This window comes from Eublepharis macularius, chromosome 4 (genome assembly GCF_028583425.1).
Source record: "Eublepharis macularius isolate TG4126 chromosome 4, MPM_Emac_v1.0, whole genome shotgun sequence".
Classification (NCBI taxonomy): Eukaryota; Metazoa; Chordata; class Lepidosauria; order Squamata; family Eublepharidae; genus Eublepharis; species Eublepharis macularius.
This window is the reverse complement of record NC_072793.1, coordinates 151,327,153-151,348,402: the sequence shown is the minus strand read 5'-3', so window position 1 is coordinate 151,348,402 and position 21,250 is coordinate 151,327,153. Positions and strand designations below refer to the sequence as shown.

The 21,250-nt window shown below is 40.7% G+C and overlaps 1 protein-coding gene across 3 annotated transcripts in view; it reads right to left on the bottom strand.

The window, feature by feature from the left end:
- The window catches only part of CFAP20DC (CFAP20 domain containing), a 248,538-nt gene that overhangs the window by 68,987 nt on the left and 158,301 nt on the right, over nt 1-21,250 (bottom strand). For all 3 annotated transcript variants that reach the window (XM_054975347.1, XM_054975348.1, XM_054975349.1), the window contains 2 exons: nt 19,734-20,129; nt 6,603-6,806 (listed from right to left, as the gene is read on the bottom strand). In XM_054975347.1, coding sequence (XP_054831322.1) covers nt 6,603-6,806; nt 19,734-20,129 — 600 coding nt within the window. The remainder of the gene's footprint in view (nt 1-6,602; nt 6,807-19,733; nt 20,130-21,250) is intronic.

Sequence of the window (21,250 nt, the reverse complement as noted above, 5' to 3'; positions counted from 1 at the left end):
CCTCTGAAGATGCCAGCCACAGCTGCTGGCGAAACGTCAGGAACTACAATGCCAAGACCACGGCAATACAGCCCGGAAAACCCACAACAACCATTGGCCTTTTCTTTTGTTTGATTTAAAATTGCACTTGTGAAGTTTTCCCTTCTCTAAGTTAGGCAGCAAAACAAGAAGTAATTTCATACCTAAAAACTAGACCTTTCATTCAAATGAACCGATGGCATAAGAATGACTTGCAACACCTGTGTACACATGGGTGGTTTTGGGAGAAAATGTGTCAGAAAGTACTTCCAGAAAAAGGGCCATAAGGTAGGGAGTGAACTTGACAACTTAATCATTGTCCCATTCACTCTTTCAACCTACATTGTCTGATAGAATCTGTAGAACGAATGTCCTACTGGCTCCAATGGTGCTATCTATACAGATCAGGAATGCCATACATCCAAAAAAATACATACTGGGAATTACTTGGGTATATTTACTGGGATATATTCAGATAAACCGGTATTTATATTATCAAATTATCCAGGTGCGGTGGCAAAAAAGGCCAATTCAATCCTGGGTTGTATCAAAGGGGCCAAAGCGCTGAAATCGCAGGAGGTCATAGCCCCTCTCTATACTGCCTTGGTCAGGCCGCACCTGGAGTACTGTGTGCAGTTCTGGAGGCCTCACTTCAAAAAGGATGTGGACAAAATCGAGAGGGTGCAGAGGAGAGCGACAAGGATGATCAGGGGTCTGGAGACTGAGCCCTACGAGGAAAGGCTGAGGGCCTTGGGAATGTTTAGTTTGGAGGAGATTGAGGGGGGGGGCATGATTGCTCTCTTTAAGTATTTGAAAGGCTGTCATTTGGAGGAGGGCAGGGAGCTGTTCCAGTTGGCAGCAGAGGGTAGGACCCGAAACAGTGGGCTTAAATTACATGCACAAAGGTACTGGCTGGATATTAGGAGGAACTTTTTCATGGTCAGAGTAGTTCAAAAGTGCAATCAGCTGCCTAGGGAGGTGGTGAGCTCCCGTTCACTGACAGTTTTCAAGAAGAGTCTGGATGAATATTTGTCAGAGATGCTTTAGGCTGATCCTGCACTGGGCAGGGGGTTGGACTAGATGATCTGTATGGCTCCTTCCAACTCTATGAGTCTGTGATATCCAGGAATATCTGGGAGCTATATTTTAAAGGTTGCTGCAGCTTGTTTCCCACCCCTCTGCAGGCTTCCCAGGCAACAGGAGGCGAGCAGAAGGAGGCAGCATTACTCTGTGTGTGTCTGAGTCAGTTGCTTGTTACTCTAAATGAGGGGGGTGTCCTTGTGAGTTGGAGGAATTAGCATTCAAGGACATGCACCAAGAGGTGGTAACTGGGGTATCTCCACCCATGTATACCAGGATTGTTCCCTTGGAGAACTCTCTGAATAAACCAGGTGAGTGCTCAAAAGGAATGTTTTTTATTAAAGAAGCAGCAAGGGTAAACACAGAAAATCACACACAGCATACACACAGGGATAACTGGGAAGTCAGACAGAAAAAGTGATTCAGAGTAGCGCAATATTTACAGTCTAGAATTGGGAGGGATGTCTGTAGAGGTAGCATAGTGAGCGGTCACTGCTTTGTAGCAGGAAGAAGGCTCAGGCAAGCATCTCAGGGTATGCATAGGATCCAAGGACACACACAGAACACATGGTTAGGGCTAGCCAATTATAGTGCAAAATGTATCCTGAGGCAGAATTACATCTTCTGCCCCTGAAACAATAATGGCTTGTCTGGAGGTGAGACAATAAATTGGGAAGGCTTGATTGTGCATATCTGGGAAAAACTATAGGTGAGAAGGGTGCTTGATGTCCTGCGACTGCCAAACGGCATGAGTAGCACAAGTAGCACAAGTTAGGAAGGTGGATGGGGAAGGTACAGAAGGGTGTTGAGATAAAGCAAAACATTCTGGAAGACCTCTTTGTTTTACTTAAGTGCTTCTCCAGGGCATGGAGGGGCAGTTAGTCAGCCTGACTCACCTTATGGTAATTTTCCAACTCCAACCAGGGTTGGCATTCATTCTGCCTGGCCAGGCAGCATTTTGTGCACATGAGGAAGGGACTTATGATGTTTCATGTTAATAAGCTGCCCTTTTAATAAGAAGAAGAGGTATGACTGCTAACATGCTTGCCATATGCCATACCCAGGTCTGGCTGCTACTTTGGTATTAATAACTTGCTAGATTGGATGCTGGAATTGTCTGGTTTGGTGTTGGTTCTGCTGGGCTTAGTTGGTTCAGCTTGCATTGGGACTGGCTTTTTACCAGAGGTTGCCCTTGTTTGGTTAACGTTTCTTTGCTCTGGAAAGTCGTGGAAAGCCCCCCCCCCCGGAAGCAGTGGAGAGTGGATGGGGGCACCTTATTCAGGGGCTCATAGAATTGGTCCCCTGAGTTCAATCTTCTTGAACCTTGGTGTGTGGGGGAGCTTTAGTGCACAGGAAGGACTAGGTTCCCTGAGATTCTGGTGAAGTTTGCTTAAAAAATGGCCCCTCCAACCTCTAGATAATTTCACCCATAGGGAATAATGGGCCAAATATATTTAGAATTCTCGAATAAAACCAAACCTGAATACTAAATCAGACCCCAAAATCAGGAATACTGAATATTTATAGTATTCCTGGATCTGAATAATACCATTTTTTTTTTTGCGGCACACTCCAAGTTCTATTTTAAGAAAATTTACTGGGAGTAAGCCAGTAGAACAGTGGCTGCTTTGGGTTCTCACTGGGAAGAAAAGGCAGTATAAACAAAAAATAACAATGGAGGTCTATGGCACCCTTGACTACTGGGTTGTCAGAATGGGAGAGGGGCCAGTCTTCCTCAGTTGTTTCCTCTTCAATAAACTTTCTTAAACTGTATACAGTCACTGACAACCTTATAGCTGGCATGTGCTACTTAGTGGGGAACAGAATCAACTGACCCTCCCCCCCCGCATCGCTGGCATTAAAGTATTTCAGATTCAACCCTCAACTTCCTTTAGCTCCACAAAAAATGCTATGATAAACCCCTTTAATGAAACATTTGTGAGCCAGAGACAGTTTCATGCCAGCACACCACAACCATAAACCTTACAGTTTTGTAGCTTAGCAAACAGTTCCTTGCTCTCTTTGGGAGTTTACAAAATATAAAAACTTCTTCCTCATGTAATAAATTGTGCTGCCCTTTCTATCAAAACAGATAACGTGGACATATCCCCTCTAAAGAAAACCAGAAATATTCAAATTATCTTCTTACTCTATTTAATTTCTAGGATATTAACCTATTCTTTCAGCATTTTGCTTCTGCCCACTGAGCAAGGACATTAAAAATAAGGTGGTCAGTTACTAAATATATGTACATTTTTATCCAAACTACATGTTGTGTCAGGGATCCATGACTGGATGTTTCATTGAGTAGTTTAACTTAAAAGGCAGCCAGTACAGGAAGTGGAATTCGGTTTGGTGCCATTGTGTAGAGATGAGGGGTTTTCAGCTCTTTCCCTGTATGCTGTTTCTTCAATAGAAAGCATCCCTCACTGCTTTTAATTCCCAGTAGGGAAGGAAATATGGGTGCCTTTATTATACATATTTTTTCCTACTGGGACTAATAGCAATTTGCTGAGGGAGTTATTATTGGGGAAACGGCTTGGGAAAAGAGCTGAATCCTCTCCCACTACTCCATGGCCCTGATCTGACCATTCCAGTATTTTAAAATTAAGCTGCACATTGGGACAACCAATCACAGAAACTCAATATAACATGTAGCAGAAATCTATTATATAACTTGCCCCATTTCAGTCTAACATCAATTTTGTGAGCTGTGACTCCTGAAAGCTCATACCCTTCCACAAATTTTGTTAGGCTTATAGGTGCAACTGGACTCTTGCTCTTTTCTGTTGCTACAGTCAGACTAACATGGCTACCCATCTTGATCTATCTCCATTTCAGCAATCTCACATTGGTCTCTGTGCTGGCACAAAGGCTTATGTTAGGCTCCCCTTCTCATAACTCAGTTGTTTTGCTTGATCTTTCCACCTTCCAATTAGCCTATCACCTGGGACTCAATGGAGGGATGTTGCCCACTCTCATGTCATCCTCTCCCTAGTCTTTATGCTTCATACCACCTGCCTCCTCCTTAGCTAAAATTAGTGGCTGTGCAGTGAGGCTTGGCATTCAAGGGCTCCCCTCCCCAGGGCATTATTATACATTTCAAAATTCAAATACCATTAAACAAATGTGGAAAGGAAAGCATATAATACAATGCAATGCAACATTTCCCTTGGAGAATATGATATAAAAAATTAAAGTTGCTGTGGTGGTCCGGACAACATTTTGCATTTGATGTATAAATCCCAGATTGACCCCTGCACTTGTTTGCAAGGGTGCAAAAAAAGACATGATGGAATGTAGTATCTGTCCTGAACACTGAAAACATTGAACACATTAGCAAAATGTAAGTTGACATTCAGGGTTGGGACATCACTATATGTTATACATGCGTGTTATGTGCCGTCAAGTCACCTCCCATCTATGGCAACCCTATAAACAAAAGATCTCCAAAACATCCTATCATTAACAGACTTGGTCAGCTCTTGCAAACTAGAGGACATGGCTTCTTTTATTGAGTCAAGCCATTTTGTTTCAGGTTTTCCTCTTTTCCTACTGCCTTCACCTTTTCCTAGTATTATTGACTTTTCCAGAGAGTTTGTCTTCTCATGTTGTGCAATAGCCTCAGTTTTGTCATTTTAGCTTCTAGGGAGAATTCAGGCTTAATGTGATCTAGAACCCACTTATTTGTCTTTTTGGCCATCCATGGTAACCACAAAACTTTCCTCCGCACCACATTTCAAATGAATCAATTTTCTTCCCGTCAGCTTTCTTTATTGTCCAACTTTCACATAGTAATTGGGATTTGTATGGATTATCTTGATCTTGGTCCCAAGAGAGACATCTTTATCTTTAAAGGTATTTTCTATTTCTCTCACAGCTGCTCTTCCAAGTCTCAATCTTCTTCTGATTTCTTGGTTGCAGTCTCTAATTTGGTTGATGACTGAGCCAAGGAACAGAAAATCTTGAACAATTTCAATTTCTTCATTGTCAACTTTAAAACTGTATATTTCCTCAGTAGTCATTATTTTTGTCTTCTTGATGATCAGATTTAATCCTTTTTTAGCGTTTTCTCCTTTAATCTTCTTTGTAGTTGTTTCAAGTGTTCACTATTTTCTGCTAGTACACAATATTTTCTCTCCCGATCCAGGTTTTCAGGGGAAGGGGAATTTAAAACATACTACCATGTTGTTCTGTGATTTGAAGACTGAGATACTAGAATAATGTTTGATATGTATGATTACAGGAATAATTCTCAATATGAAGACCACCTTGATCTCACATCTGTTTTCATGAGGAGGGGAATGATGAAAGATGCAAGAAAGATTGTAAAACACAATCAACAACATGTTGTACTTACTAATTACTGTTCAAGTTCATTAATTTTAACAGATCTCCACATTACAGCACTTACTGTAAAAGCAATAGTTACATGTTGTTTTTCAGGTAAGTGCTGTAACGCGCAAATGTAATACTTTTTATTGATTGATTTAAAACATTTTTGCTCTCCTCTCTCTTAAAAAGGACTCAATGGAAGCAATTAAAACCAAAAGATTAGAGATATTAAGGTGATATTGCATAACTGTATCTAGAGAGGGGTGACAGGTAGAACTAGAAATACACGCTGACAAGAACACATTAGATTAGCCCGACACTTCTAAGTAGGGTTTAAGAGAGCATTATTAGAACAACTGCCTTGCATATTATGTAGCATATATGGGCTGAATCTACATTCGAGTTCACCTCCTACTCCATTACAATCTTTGAGATCCACCAAGGAAAACCCTTAAAGAAAAGTGGCTATGAATGCTGTTCATTCAGTAAGGACACAGAGAGAGGCACTGTCAGTGGCTGCCCCCTCCATCAATTACAAAACTCCCCCTACTTGTACAAGCACCTTGGGAAGCATAGTAAGGCCTTTTTAGATTAGGTTAAGTAAAAAAAGAGTGGGGAAATGTCAGTGCCTTGAGGCAAGAAGGTGGGGTACAGATATTTTGATTTGATGTATTTTGCTTTTTTATACAGTACAAGTTAGTGAACATAAGCAGAGTACAACATGCTGGGTTTTTTTGTTTTTGGTCTGAGCTGTGATGTAGGAATTATTTTTCTAGTAATATTTTCAGAAGCTAGAAATGAATGGCGATGAGAAGGAATTCTGAACTGCTTTACTGAGTCATACTCCCTTAGAGGAAAGCTATCAAGCATGTTTGGAGTCCTCCTGCCACTGTTTGACATTTTATTAATGTTGAGCCAGACACTTGACCCATCTGTGTCTGTGATTGACCATGTTTGGAAATCACTTGAAAGTGGACTTTTGAATGGACACAAAACTACAACAATGTATTTTAACAATCTTAGCTTTTGCACCCTTCTGGCCCTATAGTATATATAAACGAGGAACTAAAAATATGGAAACCAATTCAAACCTTTAAATAAGGTTCAGAACTCCTGAAGATTCCACTGGGAAACTATTTCAACAATATATAAGGTACTTTCAAGCTTACCGCTGGGAGACATGAGTTCCAAGTTGTCGTGTCATCGCTGCTTGCGCTGAGGCTGACATTACAATTGTCAATTTGAGATGCACTCAGCCCATGTGAAAGTCCGCTATTTTCCAGCTCTTCATTTTGCTGCCTTTTCATACTAGCCAACATCTGCAGTTCTGAAGCACTCATGCTGTTTGGCTGGTAGTTTCTCCAGTCATATACCTATGAATTACATCAAAATGAAACATGGGAATAGTATGGAGAATATATTAATGTAAAAGATCCCCAAAGCATGACATAAGAAGATGAATACAGAAAACGAACTGTCATACTTACAAGCAGGGCTTTTTTTTCTGGGAAAAGAGGTGGTGGAACTCAGTGGGTTGCCCTCGAAGAAAATGGTCACATGGCTGGTGGCCATGTTTAGATTGTCCTTTGCGCTGCAGTATGGAGGGCAATCTAAACTCCCCTCTGTCTGGAGATCAGGGGGCGGGGCCACCAGCCATGTGACCATTTTCTTCGAGGGCAACCCACTCGAAGGGCTACCCATTTTCAAGAGGTTCCGGAACTCCGTTCCACCGCGTTCCAGCTGAAAAAAAGCCCTGCTTACAAGGTAAGGAGTTAATGAATACCCACTCCTGTTTTTATTGTAGATAGAAATTACTTTTATAGATTCTCAGAAAGAAAGTAGAATAAACACCAAATACAGCAATGTATAGCAGCTTGTATTACAGACATTTAGTTAACTTGCTCTTTGTTCTGTAATTTTTTAAAAAAAGATTCCATCAATTAACTTCCATTATTCTGTACAAGACAAGTATAAAATAAGTAGGGAAAGGAAAATTCGTATTTGGTGTAGTGGTTTAGAGCGCGGGACTCTAATCTGGAGAGCTGGGTTTGATTCCCCACTCCTCCACTTGAAGCCAGCTGGGTGACCTTGGGCTAGTCACGGCTCCCTGGAGCTCTCTCAGCCCCACCCACCTCACAGGGTGTTTTGTTGTGGGGATAATAATGACATACTTCGTAAACTGTAAATTGTCCTGAAGGGTGGTATATAAATCAAATGTTGTTTTTATTATAATAATAATTATTATATATTTACTCTCAGACTTATTTATTATGTCTTTTTTTAGAAAAGAGCTACTGTATGGAGGAGTCATGGCTTAGTAGTATAGCACATGAAGCAAGGATGGTAAAGATCTCTGACTGAGGCATTAGAAATCCAGATTTTAACACAAAGTAAAATCCTAAACAGAGTTGGATACTTCTGAGTTGAATGGGTTTGGAAAGTGGTTAGGATTGCACCTATAGTAAAAAATTACTGGGCTGTGTGGACCACTGGTCCGACTCAGTACTGCAGCTCAGTACTGGGTGGAAAAAAAACATACACTTTGATTCCCATGCAATGTGGCATAAAAGATGATAACTGCTTAGATCCTGCATAGTTATATGTGATTGGAAGGGAAAGTGATTTTCAGTGATTCAATCCTGCCTGCTGGAGACCTCTGATTCTCCCAGTCTGTTCCAGAGGGGGGCCCTTCTCCTTCAGAAACAGCACGGGAGGCATTTTTGGCTGCTATGGGAGGGAGGAATTGGTGCACCGCCCCCACTCATGTGGAAATCTAGACAATATCCAAGTCAACATTCCCCAATCAATGCCTCTTTTTTTGAGTTTACCTTGCCATAAACATCTATAGTTGATAAATTAAATCATTTTGGTTATATCATAGACTTTGTGAGCATTCATTAAAAGAAAAATTACTCTTCAAATAACAACCATCTTGGTTGCATTTTAGAGATTTAGGATCCAGTGTTCAAAAATAAAGGATACCTTATTTCGGATAATTCTGGGGTCATCCAGAACTTTCATGATAAACATTTGTTTAATCACTGTACACATTTTTCAGTGATTAAACTGCCACACACAAAGGTAATTCCCAGCATTGCTATAACCTTTTCAACATTACTGATCTAATTTAACCCTAATTCAAGCAATTTTAATGGTGTCCAACACAAAATGAAACATTAACTTAAAATCATTTCCCCGCAAGTTTACAGAAGGAGAGAATTCATGAGAGGTTGCCCAGAGTTCCTTTTCATATTTCTTCTTTGACAGTTATTCCCAAATCTATTTAAGCTTTCAATATGTTTTAGACAAAAATATCAAGGCACATAAAGAGAAAAAGTGACATCTTGAAAAGGAAGTCAGTCTTTCCAGTTTATTATAAGGGCCATAAATAAAACATGTGCAAGAACACACATAACCCCCCCGCCCCAACTCTTCAACATTGTTATTAGGCATCAACGTGAGAGATCACAGTGTCGGAAAATGAATGCCCAAATCTGTGTCCTATAAAGTAACTAAGGGGCTGGTTTCAGGTGGGTAGCCATGTTAGTCTGAGGTAGCAGAACAAAATTAGAGTCCAGTTGCACTTTAAAGACCAAATAAAATTGCGAGTCAAAGTTTGTCAGGGGCTGGTTACACAAGTCATACCAGTGCATATAAAATGGCTCAAACAATCCCCTTTTAAATAAATTAAAAAATAAACAGCGTCAGGGAAGTGGAATTTGGAATGGAGAAGCGTAGTGGGAGGGGGTGCTTAATTTCCTCCAATCTCCAGCTTTTACTTCCAAGTCACTCTCCAACAGATACTTGTCTGCATAGGATTTGAAACTTGTGCAAAAGAAATCAGTTATAATAATAATTATTATATTATTGGAGTGGAAAAGTAGTAGATAGGGAAAAGTTTAAGCACCCCCTATCCCCCACACTCCTACTTCTCCACTCCAAATCCCTGCTGTTTTTCTTCAAGAAAATAAGTACGAGAGAGCTGTCTTCATGATTCCACATCACATGTACTTTGATCCTTGGTTTTAAAGTCCCTTAAAAGGGTTGGCTCATTGAATATCTTCTTATAAGAATGGTGGAGCATTTACAACCACTAGATACTATTTGATTTGTTTCTAGAGGTCTGTACTGGGGGAACAATCTTATTCTTCATTTCTGACCCTTGCTGTTCGGGAAAAAAGCAGCACAAATATCTGGCTGTTTATGTGTGCATCATATTCCCAAAACTTCTGCTTTTAAAAGTTGCAAATTCCCTACCTGGGCACTGTAGTCACTGGCTTGGATCCCTCAGGAGCAGCATTTGGGGGATTACTTTGGGCTGCAGTAATAGGGAGAAGGTGAGAAAAAATGCTCCATGGGTGGAATCTCTTCCATCTATGGAAATGCTCTATTAGACTGAAGCCAATGTTTGAAAGCCCAAGAGATATCAGGTGCTCCCATGATGAGAAGAAGGCCCTGTGTTCTTATGTCATTCTGACCATGTCCTCAGAGTATGGATAAAAAACCTCAGCACATTGGGGGCAGGGACAGATAAGAATGACGTTTCTACAAATGTGGAGGAATCCCCCAGGTTTGCAACAAATTCTGAAACTTTAAAATAATGGTGAGTTAAAAAAACGAAACTGAGGAAAACAGATGGCAACAGAGATCTCACAATACTATGTCATGAGACCTTGGGCACTGTTTTGAGGGTTGTTATGCAACTGATTGGGGGAGAATTGGAGCTTAAAGCTTCCATAATTTCAGCTCTAAGTCCGCCCCCCACCCGCAACTTAATCAATTAGCCAGTGGAGAGAGATGGCTGTCCCATCAGCTCCCATCCTTCAAAGAAGGATGGCGAAGGGGGGAAAGTGAGATGGTAAGTGGAGGTAGAAGGAAGTGGAGGTAAAAGGGGGATAATATTTTCCCTGTCCCATCACTACCAAAAGGTCTACCCTTTGAGTCACTCTTTAGGGGTTAGAGAGTGATGCCTGCCGGCATTCTTTAAACCCTGTGGATTGCTGCGAAGGTGGCCACAGTCTCACCTTCACAGCCATCCTTGGCAATCCACAGCATTATAAAAGAATTTTCTAATAACCATTTCTGCCTAGGTGGAATGGAGGTTCCAACAGTGTTCTTTTTACTGATGTTTCCAGAGAGACACATGGAATTTCTTAACATTTAATGGTTCAATAGAGCAACCTGGCTTGAGTTCAGTTTTGGAGAAAACTATGTTTGCTATAAACAGAGTCCTACATACAAATGTAGACACACACAATCTCAGAAATAAAGCTTTTTGGGAGCTGCAGGCACAACAGTTCCTATTTCACCCTAATCTAAGGCTCCCAAGAGCTTTGATGTGCACACAGCTGGTGCAGGCAAGGGCTGCCCTCTTCACTTCAATGTCAGATAGTGCTTTCCACATATGTTTGTGTGCAGAGCTCCTGAGGCCAAAATGAATGGAGCAGCCATGCTCATACAGAGTTTCACTGTACAACAAAGCTTTCACCCTTCCTCGTTGAAATGAAGTTAAATTCATTCATGGTACAAAACTCCCCCAAACACAGCCCTACAGTTAGCAGTTTGTTTTGAATACCCTGGGTAGAACACAAGTTTCACAATGAAGCCAGAAATCCACTGACTTCCAGCAGCTCCAGCTCCCACATAGCCACTACAATAATGCCAAACTGTGGAACGATACAAGGCCAAATCACATTTCCCACCTAGAACACCATGGTTTATTAGTGTTGATAACCAGTTGTTATTTCCTGGCAGCTCAATCTTGAAAAAGCTTTTTAAAATAAACTTTCTGCCCCCTCAGCTGCTTGAACAACAACTACTCAATCAATGGGCTGCAGTATATGCCAGAGTTCTTTTTATAATCTTCATTTATGACTTGGATTTCAGTAGTACCTATAATATTCTAGATAGCTACTACACAGAAAGAAAATTTCCAAGCCTCCCTTTGGGCACCATTGAAAAACATGTGTTTAATTTTGAGCAGATTGGCGATGTAATTTGTTTTTTTAGTGGGTGTATAAAACTATTCTTCAGTTTTTACTGACATGTATTTGACAGCACAAATAAGCCAGGTCCATTTACTCAACGTGGCTGTCAATTATGTGCATTCTTTCCATAACAGTCCCTATTTCTTCTTCAGCTTCAACCAAGTTCACCATCCCACACTTGTATTGGACCATTGCAGCCTTTGATTTCTACATGTTTATTGCTGATAATTAATGTTCTTTTATACTGTAAAAAGAGTAGGAGGAAAGAGTGGGTGGGGGGAGGGGTAGATGAACACAGAAATTGAATTCTCATGTTGTTCTGTACGTGTCCGAAAGCCAGCTCCTACTGTGAGTCTCTTTGATCATAAATAGCAATGTGCACTCAAGACTTTAATCATAATATTGAATTTTGTACAATGTGGATATAATACCTTGAAAAGGGGGAAAATGTACACCTGTTGTTGTTGGCCAAGGCTGAGTCTAGTGTGATCGAAAGTGGCCAAGAATGGAATGTAACATTGGCTTGAAAGAAGAAGGAGTGGAATCTAACACATCTGCATCTTGCTGAATTGTACATCTTGAGGCCCTGTACTATACTTTTGGACACTTTCCAAAGAATGGTATAAGCCATGTCTTTATATTAGACACGTTTCAGAATCTCTGTTCGATAAGACCTAGATCAGAATGAATCTGACTGTTCCTGTTTCTTGACACATGGCAATAAACGTGATGTATTAAAAGTTCAGAATTGTCCAACACAGCAAGCAAACTACTTTGCATATTTCCTGCATTCAGAGTATCTATACAGTTAAGCAGATTTCAAATGTAGACATGTGACAGTCAACATTTTCAGACTGTGAGGAAAGCTAGATTCTTGCTGGCCAAACTGATTAGCCCCTACCCTTATCCATACCAAAACATCTTGTATTAAAAAATGAGAACTCATAGAAGAAACCTCAAGGACAACCTCTCATTTTCTGATAGGAGGGTTGCCTGCCAGCTGAAAACAATGAGCTGATTCCTAAGCAAATTTGGCCAAGAATGCTTGCCAGATAAAAAGCTATACACGAAGTATCACATTTTCTCTGGAGACTGGCTTCTACATTATCAGACACAACTTTTCTTATTTGGAGAGGCTCAGTGCCTGTAAAAAGTTGTACCTCACACTTCCAGCTCTATACAGGGAAAGGTAGAGAGCAATCATATTTTCCCAAACCACAGAACTGAAAGATACCATAGCAACAACAGCAGAAACAACAACATTCAATTTATATACCACCCTTCAGGGCAACTTAACACCCACTCAGAGCAGTTTACAAAGTATGTTATTATTATCCCTACAACAAACACCCCGTGAGGTGGGTGGGGCTAAGAGAGCTCCTAGAAGCTGTGACTGACCCAAGGTCACCCAACTGGCTTCAAGTGGAGGAGTGAGGAATCAAACCTGCATCTCCAGGGCCGTTTCCAGACGGCCCCCCGCCTCGCGAAACGTCGCGCGTCGTCGCGCGTCGTTGCGCAGAAAACGCGAAATATCGCGTTTTCTCGCGTGAGTTTTGCGCGACGTCGCGCAAAACTCGCACGAGAAAACGCGATATTTCGCGTTTTCTGCGCAATGACGCGCGACGACGCGCGACGTTTCGCGAGGCGGGGGGCCGTCTGGAAACGGCCCAGATTACAGTCCCGGCACTCTTAACCACTACACCAAACTGGCTTTGATCATGGGCTTGGACTTGCTTACCGAAAGCAAGTTCAAGCCCATGATCAAAAGATGAGACAATCTCTGTACCCCTATCAACCTATACAATCCAATTCAATGTGCCACAAGCAGAGACCTAGTGCATTGGGTTCCTTCAAAACAAGACGCTGCTCAAAGTAAAAGCCTGTTTAATTTGTTCACAATCCAAAAAGATATGTTGTGCTTCCAGCATGCCTTCCAATGGACAAGATGGGTGTGAAATCCAGCAATGTATTGTCAGATTCTGATTTGCAGCAACCAAACTGACATTCCTCAAACCACCTCTGGAGCAGCCATGTCATAAATACAAATGAAACTAAGGGTGAAGCCTGACACAGTCTTCTAAAAGTGATGTCAGTAGATTCTTCATCTACTACGTGAACCCAGATGTTCATGTTATGCCCAGGGTATCCACACTGAGAAGTCAAATGCTGGATCATTTAGTTGCTTTCCATGCCAAGGACACGCATCAGATCATAGGCTTGTGCAACTTGCTGTTCATCTGGTTAACAATGTTATCAGTGCTTCCCATCAGGCATCCACACAGTTGGTGGAACTCAAATGATGCATGTTGAAAACCTGCACAGTCAGTGTTTTGTAGGGTTGCCAGATCCAGGTTGGGGAATTCCAGGAGATTTTGGAGATGGAGCCTGGAGAGGGTGGGGTTTGGGGAGGGGCTTCAATGGGGTACAATGCCATAGAGGTCACCCTTAAGAGCAGCCATTTTCTCCAGGGGAACTGGTCTCTGTTGCCTGGAGATCAGTTGTAATTCTGGGAGATCTTCAGCTACCACCTAATGTTTTGCAGCTCATTCCAGAATAGAAATTGTATGTTTGTATGGAGAGGAAGCGATCACCTCTACTACCACTAGCAACTTTTATAAATATTTGATCCAAAGAAATATTCCTCAGAGAACAAAAGGCACTGGAAAGTGAAATAAGCAAACTGAAACTTCAGCAAAGTTCTTCGTATTGCGTTTGTATTTTGTACTGCATTTTTGCAATAATCTGTGCCATGAATATTAGTATATTTGATGGAAGTTTAAATATATCTTTTTCACAGTAAAATGCAATTGCATTTATAAAGGCAACAGTACAGAAGAAAGCAAGCAAACAAGCTGTAATCAAAGACCAACTGCAACTCTGATGCATTCATACATGAAAGAAGGATGAATGTTTTATCTAGATTCTCCTCGGGCGCTGTTGCATTCTTACCCTATCTGCATAAACAGGATGCCCCAGCTCCTAGAACTAGCGTGATAATTCTGAGAATATGTCCTGCCTACCTGCTCCTTGACCATTCTTTCTTGAATTGAAATGCAAGGAGGTTGATTGTTTACACCCTTATTATGCCTTTGGTGATTTTTATACAGATATTTCAAAAAATGTAATTCAAATCGAAGAACATTTTTATTTTCAAAGGGATTTTTGATGTAAAACCTAATTCCACACGGCTCCCAAGGTTCTTCTAAAAGCAACAATTCGGCTGGCAATTAAAAGCTTATCTTGTCTTTCTGTATATCCTCTCCTTATGATAAGAAGCATTTTTATTAAGCTCTTAAACATTTGCTGGATTGACAAAACCTGTTATAAAAGTTTTTTTTCTTCAGTTTAGAGATGCACGTAATGACATTTGCATTCTCTTAGGTTCGAATGCTTTATTTAGAATTGTTTGAATTTAGTTATACGTGCGGAAAAGTTTAATTACCAGCTATCTTCTTGCTTGCAATATTACCCAGAGGGATGCACTTCTTTCTTAATTAAAAATATTTGAACTTAATAATAGAGGACTCTATTAAAACATGAATAAAACATTGCAAGCGTGCAGCCCCTTAAAGTTTACTAAAGAGTTAGCAAATCAATTTCATTAAGAGTTGCTTGAGCATTTTACCAATCATGTACATGAGGGGATTAGTACAGACTTCTTCACTCAAAATTCCTCCTCCAAAAGTCCTCTTACATGAAACCTTCTGTGATAGGTAGCATCTGCAGTCCTTTCCTCCTGGTCTTAGAGATGAGGGAATAGGAGGAAAGGTTCAGACAGGCTTATAAAAAGCAACTTGTCTGATTGTCCCCAAGTAAGCAAAGCAGGTTTAAAAAAAATTAGTTTTTCTTTTAATTTTGAGTTTTTTCTTGCTGCTGTTTTTAGTGTTAATGTGGTTTTATATTGAATTATACTGGGTTTGCTTTTACCTTGGGACAAATAGGAAGCATTAAAATAAATACACTAAAATAAATACATTTGTTGTGGCATCCCAAGCAGAGTTACACCTAGAGATGGGCACGATCTGAATTACGATCAAAAACCCCCCACGATAATGGCAATCTCCCAATCGTGACCTGGTGGATCATTGTCTTCCACGGCAAACGATCCAGCAGTCGGGACTCCGGGACAATCGTGATAGGATCGGGAAGCTAGACATTCAGGTGCCACCAATCTGTTCCCCTGGCAACGGAGGCAGGGGAATGCCTGAGCTCTGTTTGAAACTTGATATTTCCCCTAGTGAGGAAAAGCAAACTGTTGAGTGAAAAGGTGGCTTCCTGAGAAAAATATAAGCAAAGTGATTGGGAGAGGAATGGGTTAAGAGAGAGAGAGAAAACTTTGAGTGCAGCTATCATCAGCAGAAGCTGTTTTGCGCTCCTCTTGAGTTCATTCAGTGCCGTTGAAAGAGTTAAGAAGAGATCTCTTCTCAGTGTTAACTCTTTCAAAAACCCCTTGCTTTGAGAGCAGCTATCAAGCTGTTTTGTGCTCCTCTCCTGAGTTCGTTCAGTGCTGAAAGAGTTAACTGAAAAGAGATATCTCTCTCCTCCTGGCTTCTCAGCCCAGTGCCTGCTTTTTGCAAGAAGTTGGTATGTGATTTGATGTTTCATTTGTGTTTTTCCTATTTAAAAAAATCATAGGATCCGCGAGGATCCATGTGGATCCTGGTTTTACTTTCTTCCTGTTTAAAATATGCTTTTGGAAGATTGGCTGCTTGCTTTTAAAATCGGGTGGGATGGAGGATTCTATCCCTGCTTTTTTTAAAAAGCTGGCTGAAACTTGTTGACGGGGTCTCTCTCTCTCTCTCTATTTGGAGAGGCAGGGACGGGTTAAAAACTTTCCCCCCCTCTGCTCTAAGTGTGTGTGTGTGTGTGTGTGTGTGTGTGTGTGAGAAAACATCCTGAGGGGAGGCAGCTCGTCGCAAGGTTAAAAACTCCCCCCCCCCACTCTAAGTGCGTGCATGTGTGTGTGTGAGAAAACATCCCCTCACTGAGGGGAGGCGGCTCGTCGCCGGGTTAAAAACATTTTTCCCCATCTGCTCTAAGTGTGTGTGTGTGGGGGGGGGGCGCCCCTCTGATCCCAGATCGGAAACAGGACTTGATTGGAGTGAATCGGTGATCTGGGGTCGTCACCAGTGTGGATCCACAAACAGCTTGATCGGTATTTTTTTGGGATCGTGCCCATGTCTAGTTACACCCTTCTAAGCCCACTGAATGCAGTGGGTTTAAAGGGTATAACTCTGCTTAGTATAGCTGTGTAAAAGTACTGGGTCTTTCCTCCCTTTCAATCTATCAACTAAATGACCAATGGACTAGCAACTTTTGTGGATTTAACAACCTGAGTTATGCGGAACTTTCTAATGCAGATTATGATGCAAAGACCATGGCTCTATCAGTGATCATGCCTGATAAGGTCCCAGCATTACCAATGCCATTGCTTTCATAGTTTTTAGCCATCTCTTATCCTTCCACCATTTCATTTGTAGATTCTCTGAAGTCAGAGAACTGAAAAACCAATTGCTGTGTTTCAACTATACTGTTGAGACGGTGGTCCACACTTCAGTAAATAAAGCTTGAGTCTCTGATCGCTTTTAGGCCTTTTCTTACAAGGTTCTTTCCTCATACCTCCCTAGCAGTGCCACCCCACTCCTAGCTTGATAAACATGGCTCTAAAAAGAAGGGTGGGTATCTAAAACTTGCCAGGATGCAGGGCCGTTTCCAAATGGCTTACCTAAAGCCGCTCCATGCCGCAATGTTGTGGATCGTGCCGGGGAAAATGCGAAATATCGCGTTTTCCCCGGCACGATCCACAACATTGCGGCATGGAGCGGCTTCAAGTAAGCCATCTGGAAACGGCCCAGGAAACACTTCCCATTCTCTGACACACTGACTTGATGTTAAAACCCTACCACTCTATTTTTCCCTCTAAATCTGAGATTAACTAATGCCCACCAGCTCTGAATTACTAGAACAGAATATAATCTCCTAACTACCTATGTTTTTAGAAGAGTAATCCCCCACCATTTAATCCTTTAATCTCCTGCATATGCCAAGAGTGCAATGTAATCCAGTAAAGTATCTTTCCCTTGAGTACTTTTTATTTAAATGTGTACATAAAGTATACATCTTATCTTCTTCTGATCCTGGAACACAATTCTGTATAAAGGTTTTAACTTAGAGAGTTCTAAGATCTTAACACCTCAGAGACTTCCTCTTTGCCATTAAGCTACATGGGAGAGGAGAACAAGAGTTGATTATGGACCCAAACGGGTTTATAGACAAGGGGAAAAAAATCACAAAACGGGGTACCCATGCATCTAGAACCCTGATACCTAACAATGCCTTGTGCCTTGTCTTGCATCAAGAAATGCAATCTACACGAAATAGATTAGGAAGACAGGAGACAAACAAATTGTATTAGGAGGACAGGAGACAACCAAATTGTATGTTCTGTACAGAAAAACATTAAACATTTAACAGTTCAAAAAGTGTCATAAGAACCTGACAGTTCAAAGCAGCTGCCCCTAGAACACACACATTTTAAGACTATAAGTTTCCTATCTATAGCAGACTACTTACGCATATAACTTGAAGGAAAAAATCTGTAACTGTTAAGTAAGGTACAGAAGTGTCATTTTATTTGCAGTGGACTAATTTGTTCTTGAATATTGTTCTATTGCCATAATGAGAATACATGGGTGGGGGGAGTCACACAAGAGAAAACAATCAATTTGATGGACATGAATATAGTCACCAGAATCGCCTGGAGATTTGGGACATGACACTACCTCACTGTTAGCTTTCAGTCATACCATTTATTATTTTTCTGGATGGCTGCAGCAACTCTGTAAGGTGCAGAGACTAATGATCTGACGGGTTTGCCTGCAGAGTGCTATTGAAAGTCTGTCAATTTTTCCTCTCCGGCATTTCAGCACTTCAAATTGAACCTACATTTGGTAATATACAGACTTCAAAAGTTTGTCTGTAGGATTATAATCAAACTTGTTCACTTTCAGCTTAGATGTTTGAGTCATTACCATGTAGAATGAAGCTACTAATTCATAACATGGTTTTCAAGAAAACCCATTATGGTATCAAACAGGAAATGCATTTATGGAAAACTATGACTAATTAAAAAAATAAGAACACTAAAGGACTATCTTTGCTAGCACAATGACCTCTGTACATTTTCAGTACAAGCAGTGGTCCACTGTAAGCACACTAGCCAGAGGACTGGTGTGTATTTAGGTCACCAGCTTCTTGTTTTTCCATTCCAGCCATTTTCACCTCCACCGCCCCCCCCCACCATTATTGTATGTGAAAACAAACACATTTAGAATAGACAGTTTTGTAAACTGATAGACCTTTCTCATCAAAGATAACAGCCAGCTGATCGTCTTGTTCACCCTTTACAATTTAGGGTGAGTTTAGGATCCCAGACCATGAATGTAGCATTCAACCAGATCGGAAGCATGAACAAAAAGCCTTTCATTAACAGTGACATCCTAAGCTGTGTTACACACTTCTAAGGGCTTTGAACTCAATGGGCATAGAAGGGTGTAACTCTGCTCAGGATGACACTGGAAGTCTCTGACAAGAAAACTGGAGTAAAATATCTATTTGCCTAATATCTCTGTTCAAACCATAAAAGTTTCTAAAGCCCAAGAGAACTGGGCAGATCCACAAAGTCTTCAGAATATTTACAGGGATTTCATTATGACTCCAGGAGAATCCACAAGTATTAAGGTAAAAGTCTCCATAGCCCCAGTCATCATAAACCTTCTCTTGATTTTCAACGTTTTTATTTCCCAAGTGTTCATTAGCGCTTCTACCCACATTCTTCTTTCAATGTGACAGATGTCAAAGTACAAATGGACAGACTGAGCTTATTCCACATTTCAAAAATATAATTTTGATCACTTCAAATGTTTTCAATTTGTACCAGCTCTTGACAAATCTTGATATATGGACTGATAAACCAAAACAATTGAAAAACATGCTTTAAAAAACCCTTGCCTCCATGATTTGCATCTTCAGTATTTTTGTTACAGAATTTTCAAATTAATTTCTGCAACTTTAACAACTACAAATTTAAATTTAATCTTGCCCCACCCCACGGGATTTGCAGCCTTGCCTTTCTCTAAATTCCTTCATATTGGGTATCATCTCATCCTGTGACAATGTGTTAACAGTGCCTGTCAACTATCTCTTAACAGATGCTATGTAGTCATACAGGGATACAGGACCTGTGGTTTTCCTTTTATTCAAACAAAATAATCAGATAACATTAATAGTCCATAAAACTTCCAATATACTTACATGATTTTGTACTGCTGGATTTGAATTGTCACTTGGCATCTCTTTAAGGGACTTTCTACTTATAGAAATTATCAGTGGATTGCTAGATATACTCCTACCAGTTGATTCTTTGCAGGACCCTGATATGTTTTTAGTTGGGCACAAGCACAGAGGAGGCGAAAAGCTTCTTTGACTGTTATTTGCTTTTCTGGTCATCACAACCAAATCTTCTGTTCTTGGTGGTAAGTTCTCTTCATTGCTGTGCTTGGAAAACCCTTTATTTGTCCAGTGCTCCGGGCTCGTTGATGTCATTTTCAGTGGAATTTCTTTGGTAATTACTGGTTCAGATGACCTTGATATAAAGTGTCTTGTCTGAATATTTGGAACATCTTGCAGAAATTCACTGTAGCTCTCATCCTAAGGATTAAACAAAGACTATAAAATAAAAGGTTACCTTAAGGACCAAATTGCACCCATTAGAAACATAAGTTCTTCAGTCTCCTTGGAAATACTTAAGGTACAGGTTCATATATCTTTAATCGTTGAAGATTCTGAGCTTCATATCTGATCAAACAGAGATGAAGAGCTAATGGATAGTAAATGTTATTTGTATCAAGGAGAATATGTAACAGCTAGAACTTATTCACATGGTCATTTATTATAGGATATGATCCCATTTCTGTCTCTGAGTGCTTGTGTTGAAAGATTTCCTCTGAATGTGAAAAGGGACAGTATCTCTTGACAATTAGGAACTAATAATTAATTGGTAAAGTAAGTAACAAGAACAAAAGCACCACAGCAAAAAGTTTTATCTGTTTCCTGAGGTAATTTGGTTTTGCAGACTCCCAAATAAGGATGGTTTCACTTACCTTTATTTTTAATCTGAAAAGTAAACATCTGGGAATGAAAGGGCAAGCGATGGCATTATTTATTTAAAGCCCTTTGCTGCTGTACATTTACATGGCACTTTACAAATAGATTAGCTATAAATATAGAATGCAAAAGGGGAAAAGCCTCCATCACAGGACAATGCTTGGCTTAGAACCTCCCCAACTTTTGCATACCCTTCCAGCATTTTGTGCTTGTGGCAGCAATTTTGTGAATCACCTTGTCGGACCCAATCATGTTACAAATTACCCTGTCACGACCTGCTTGTTAACAGTCAGACTCCTCCTCACATTGAAGAGGTAGTTTATAGATGAAATTTCATAAACCTTCTTCCTCATATTCCATAAGCACAAGCACTGCCTGGCCTAAGGCAGTATGGATGCCAACCAGACAGGAACCTGGAAAATTACCAGGAGGTGAGTCAGAGCATCTGGCTGGCCAATGGCCCCCTCCTCACCCCAGAGATGCATAACGTAAGACAATGAGGCTCCCAGGAAGCTCCTGACTCATTCCGTCAGCACCCAACCTTGCTTTCCCTCACCTATCCACCCTAATCAAGCAACAACCAAACTATTCAGCAAACCTGGTACCATTTACTGCCCAGTGCTAAAAGAGTAATCAGAGACCTTTCACACCTATAGTCCACCGTA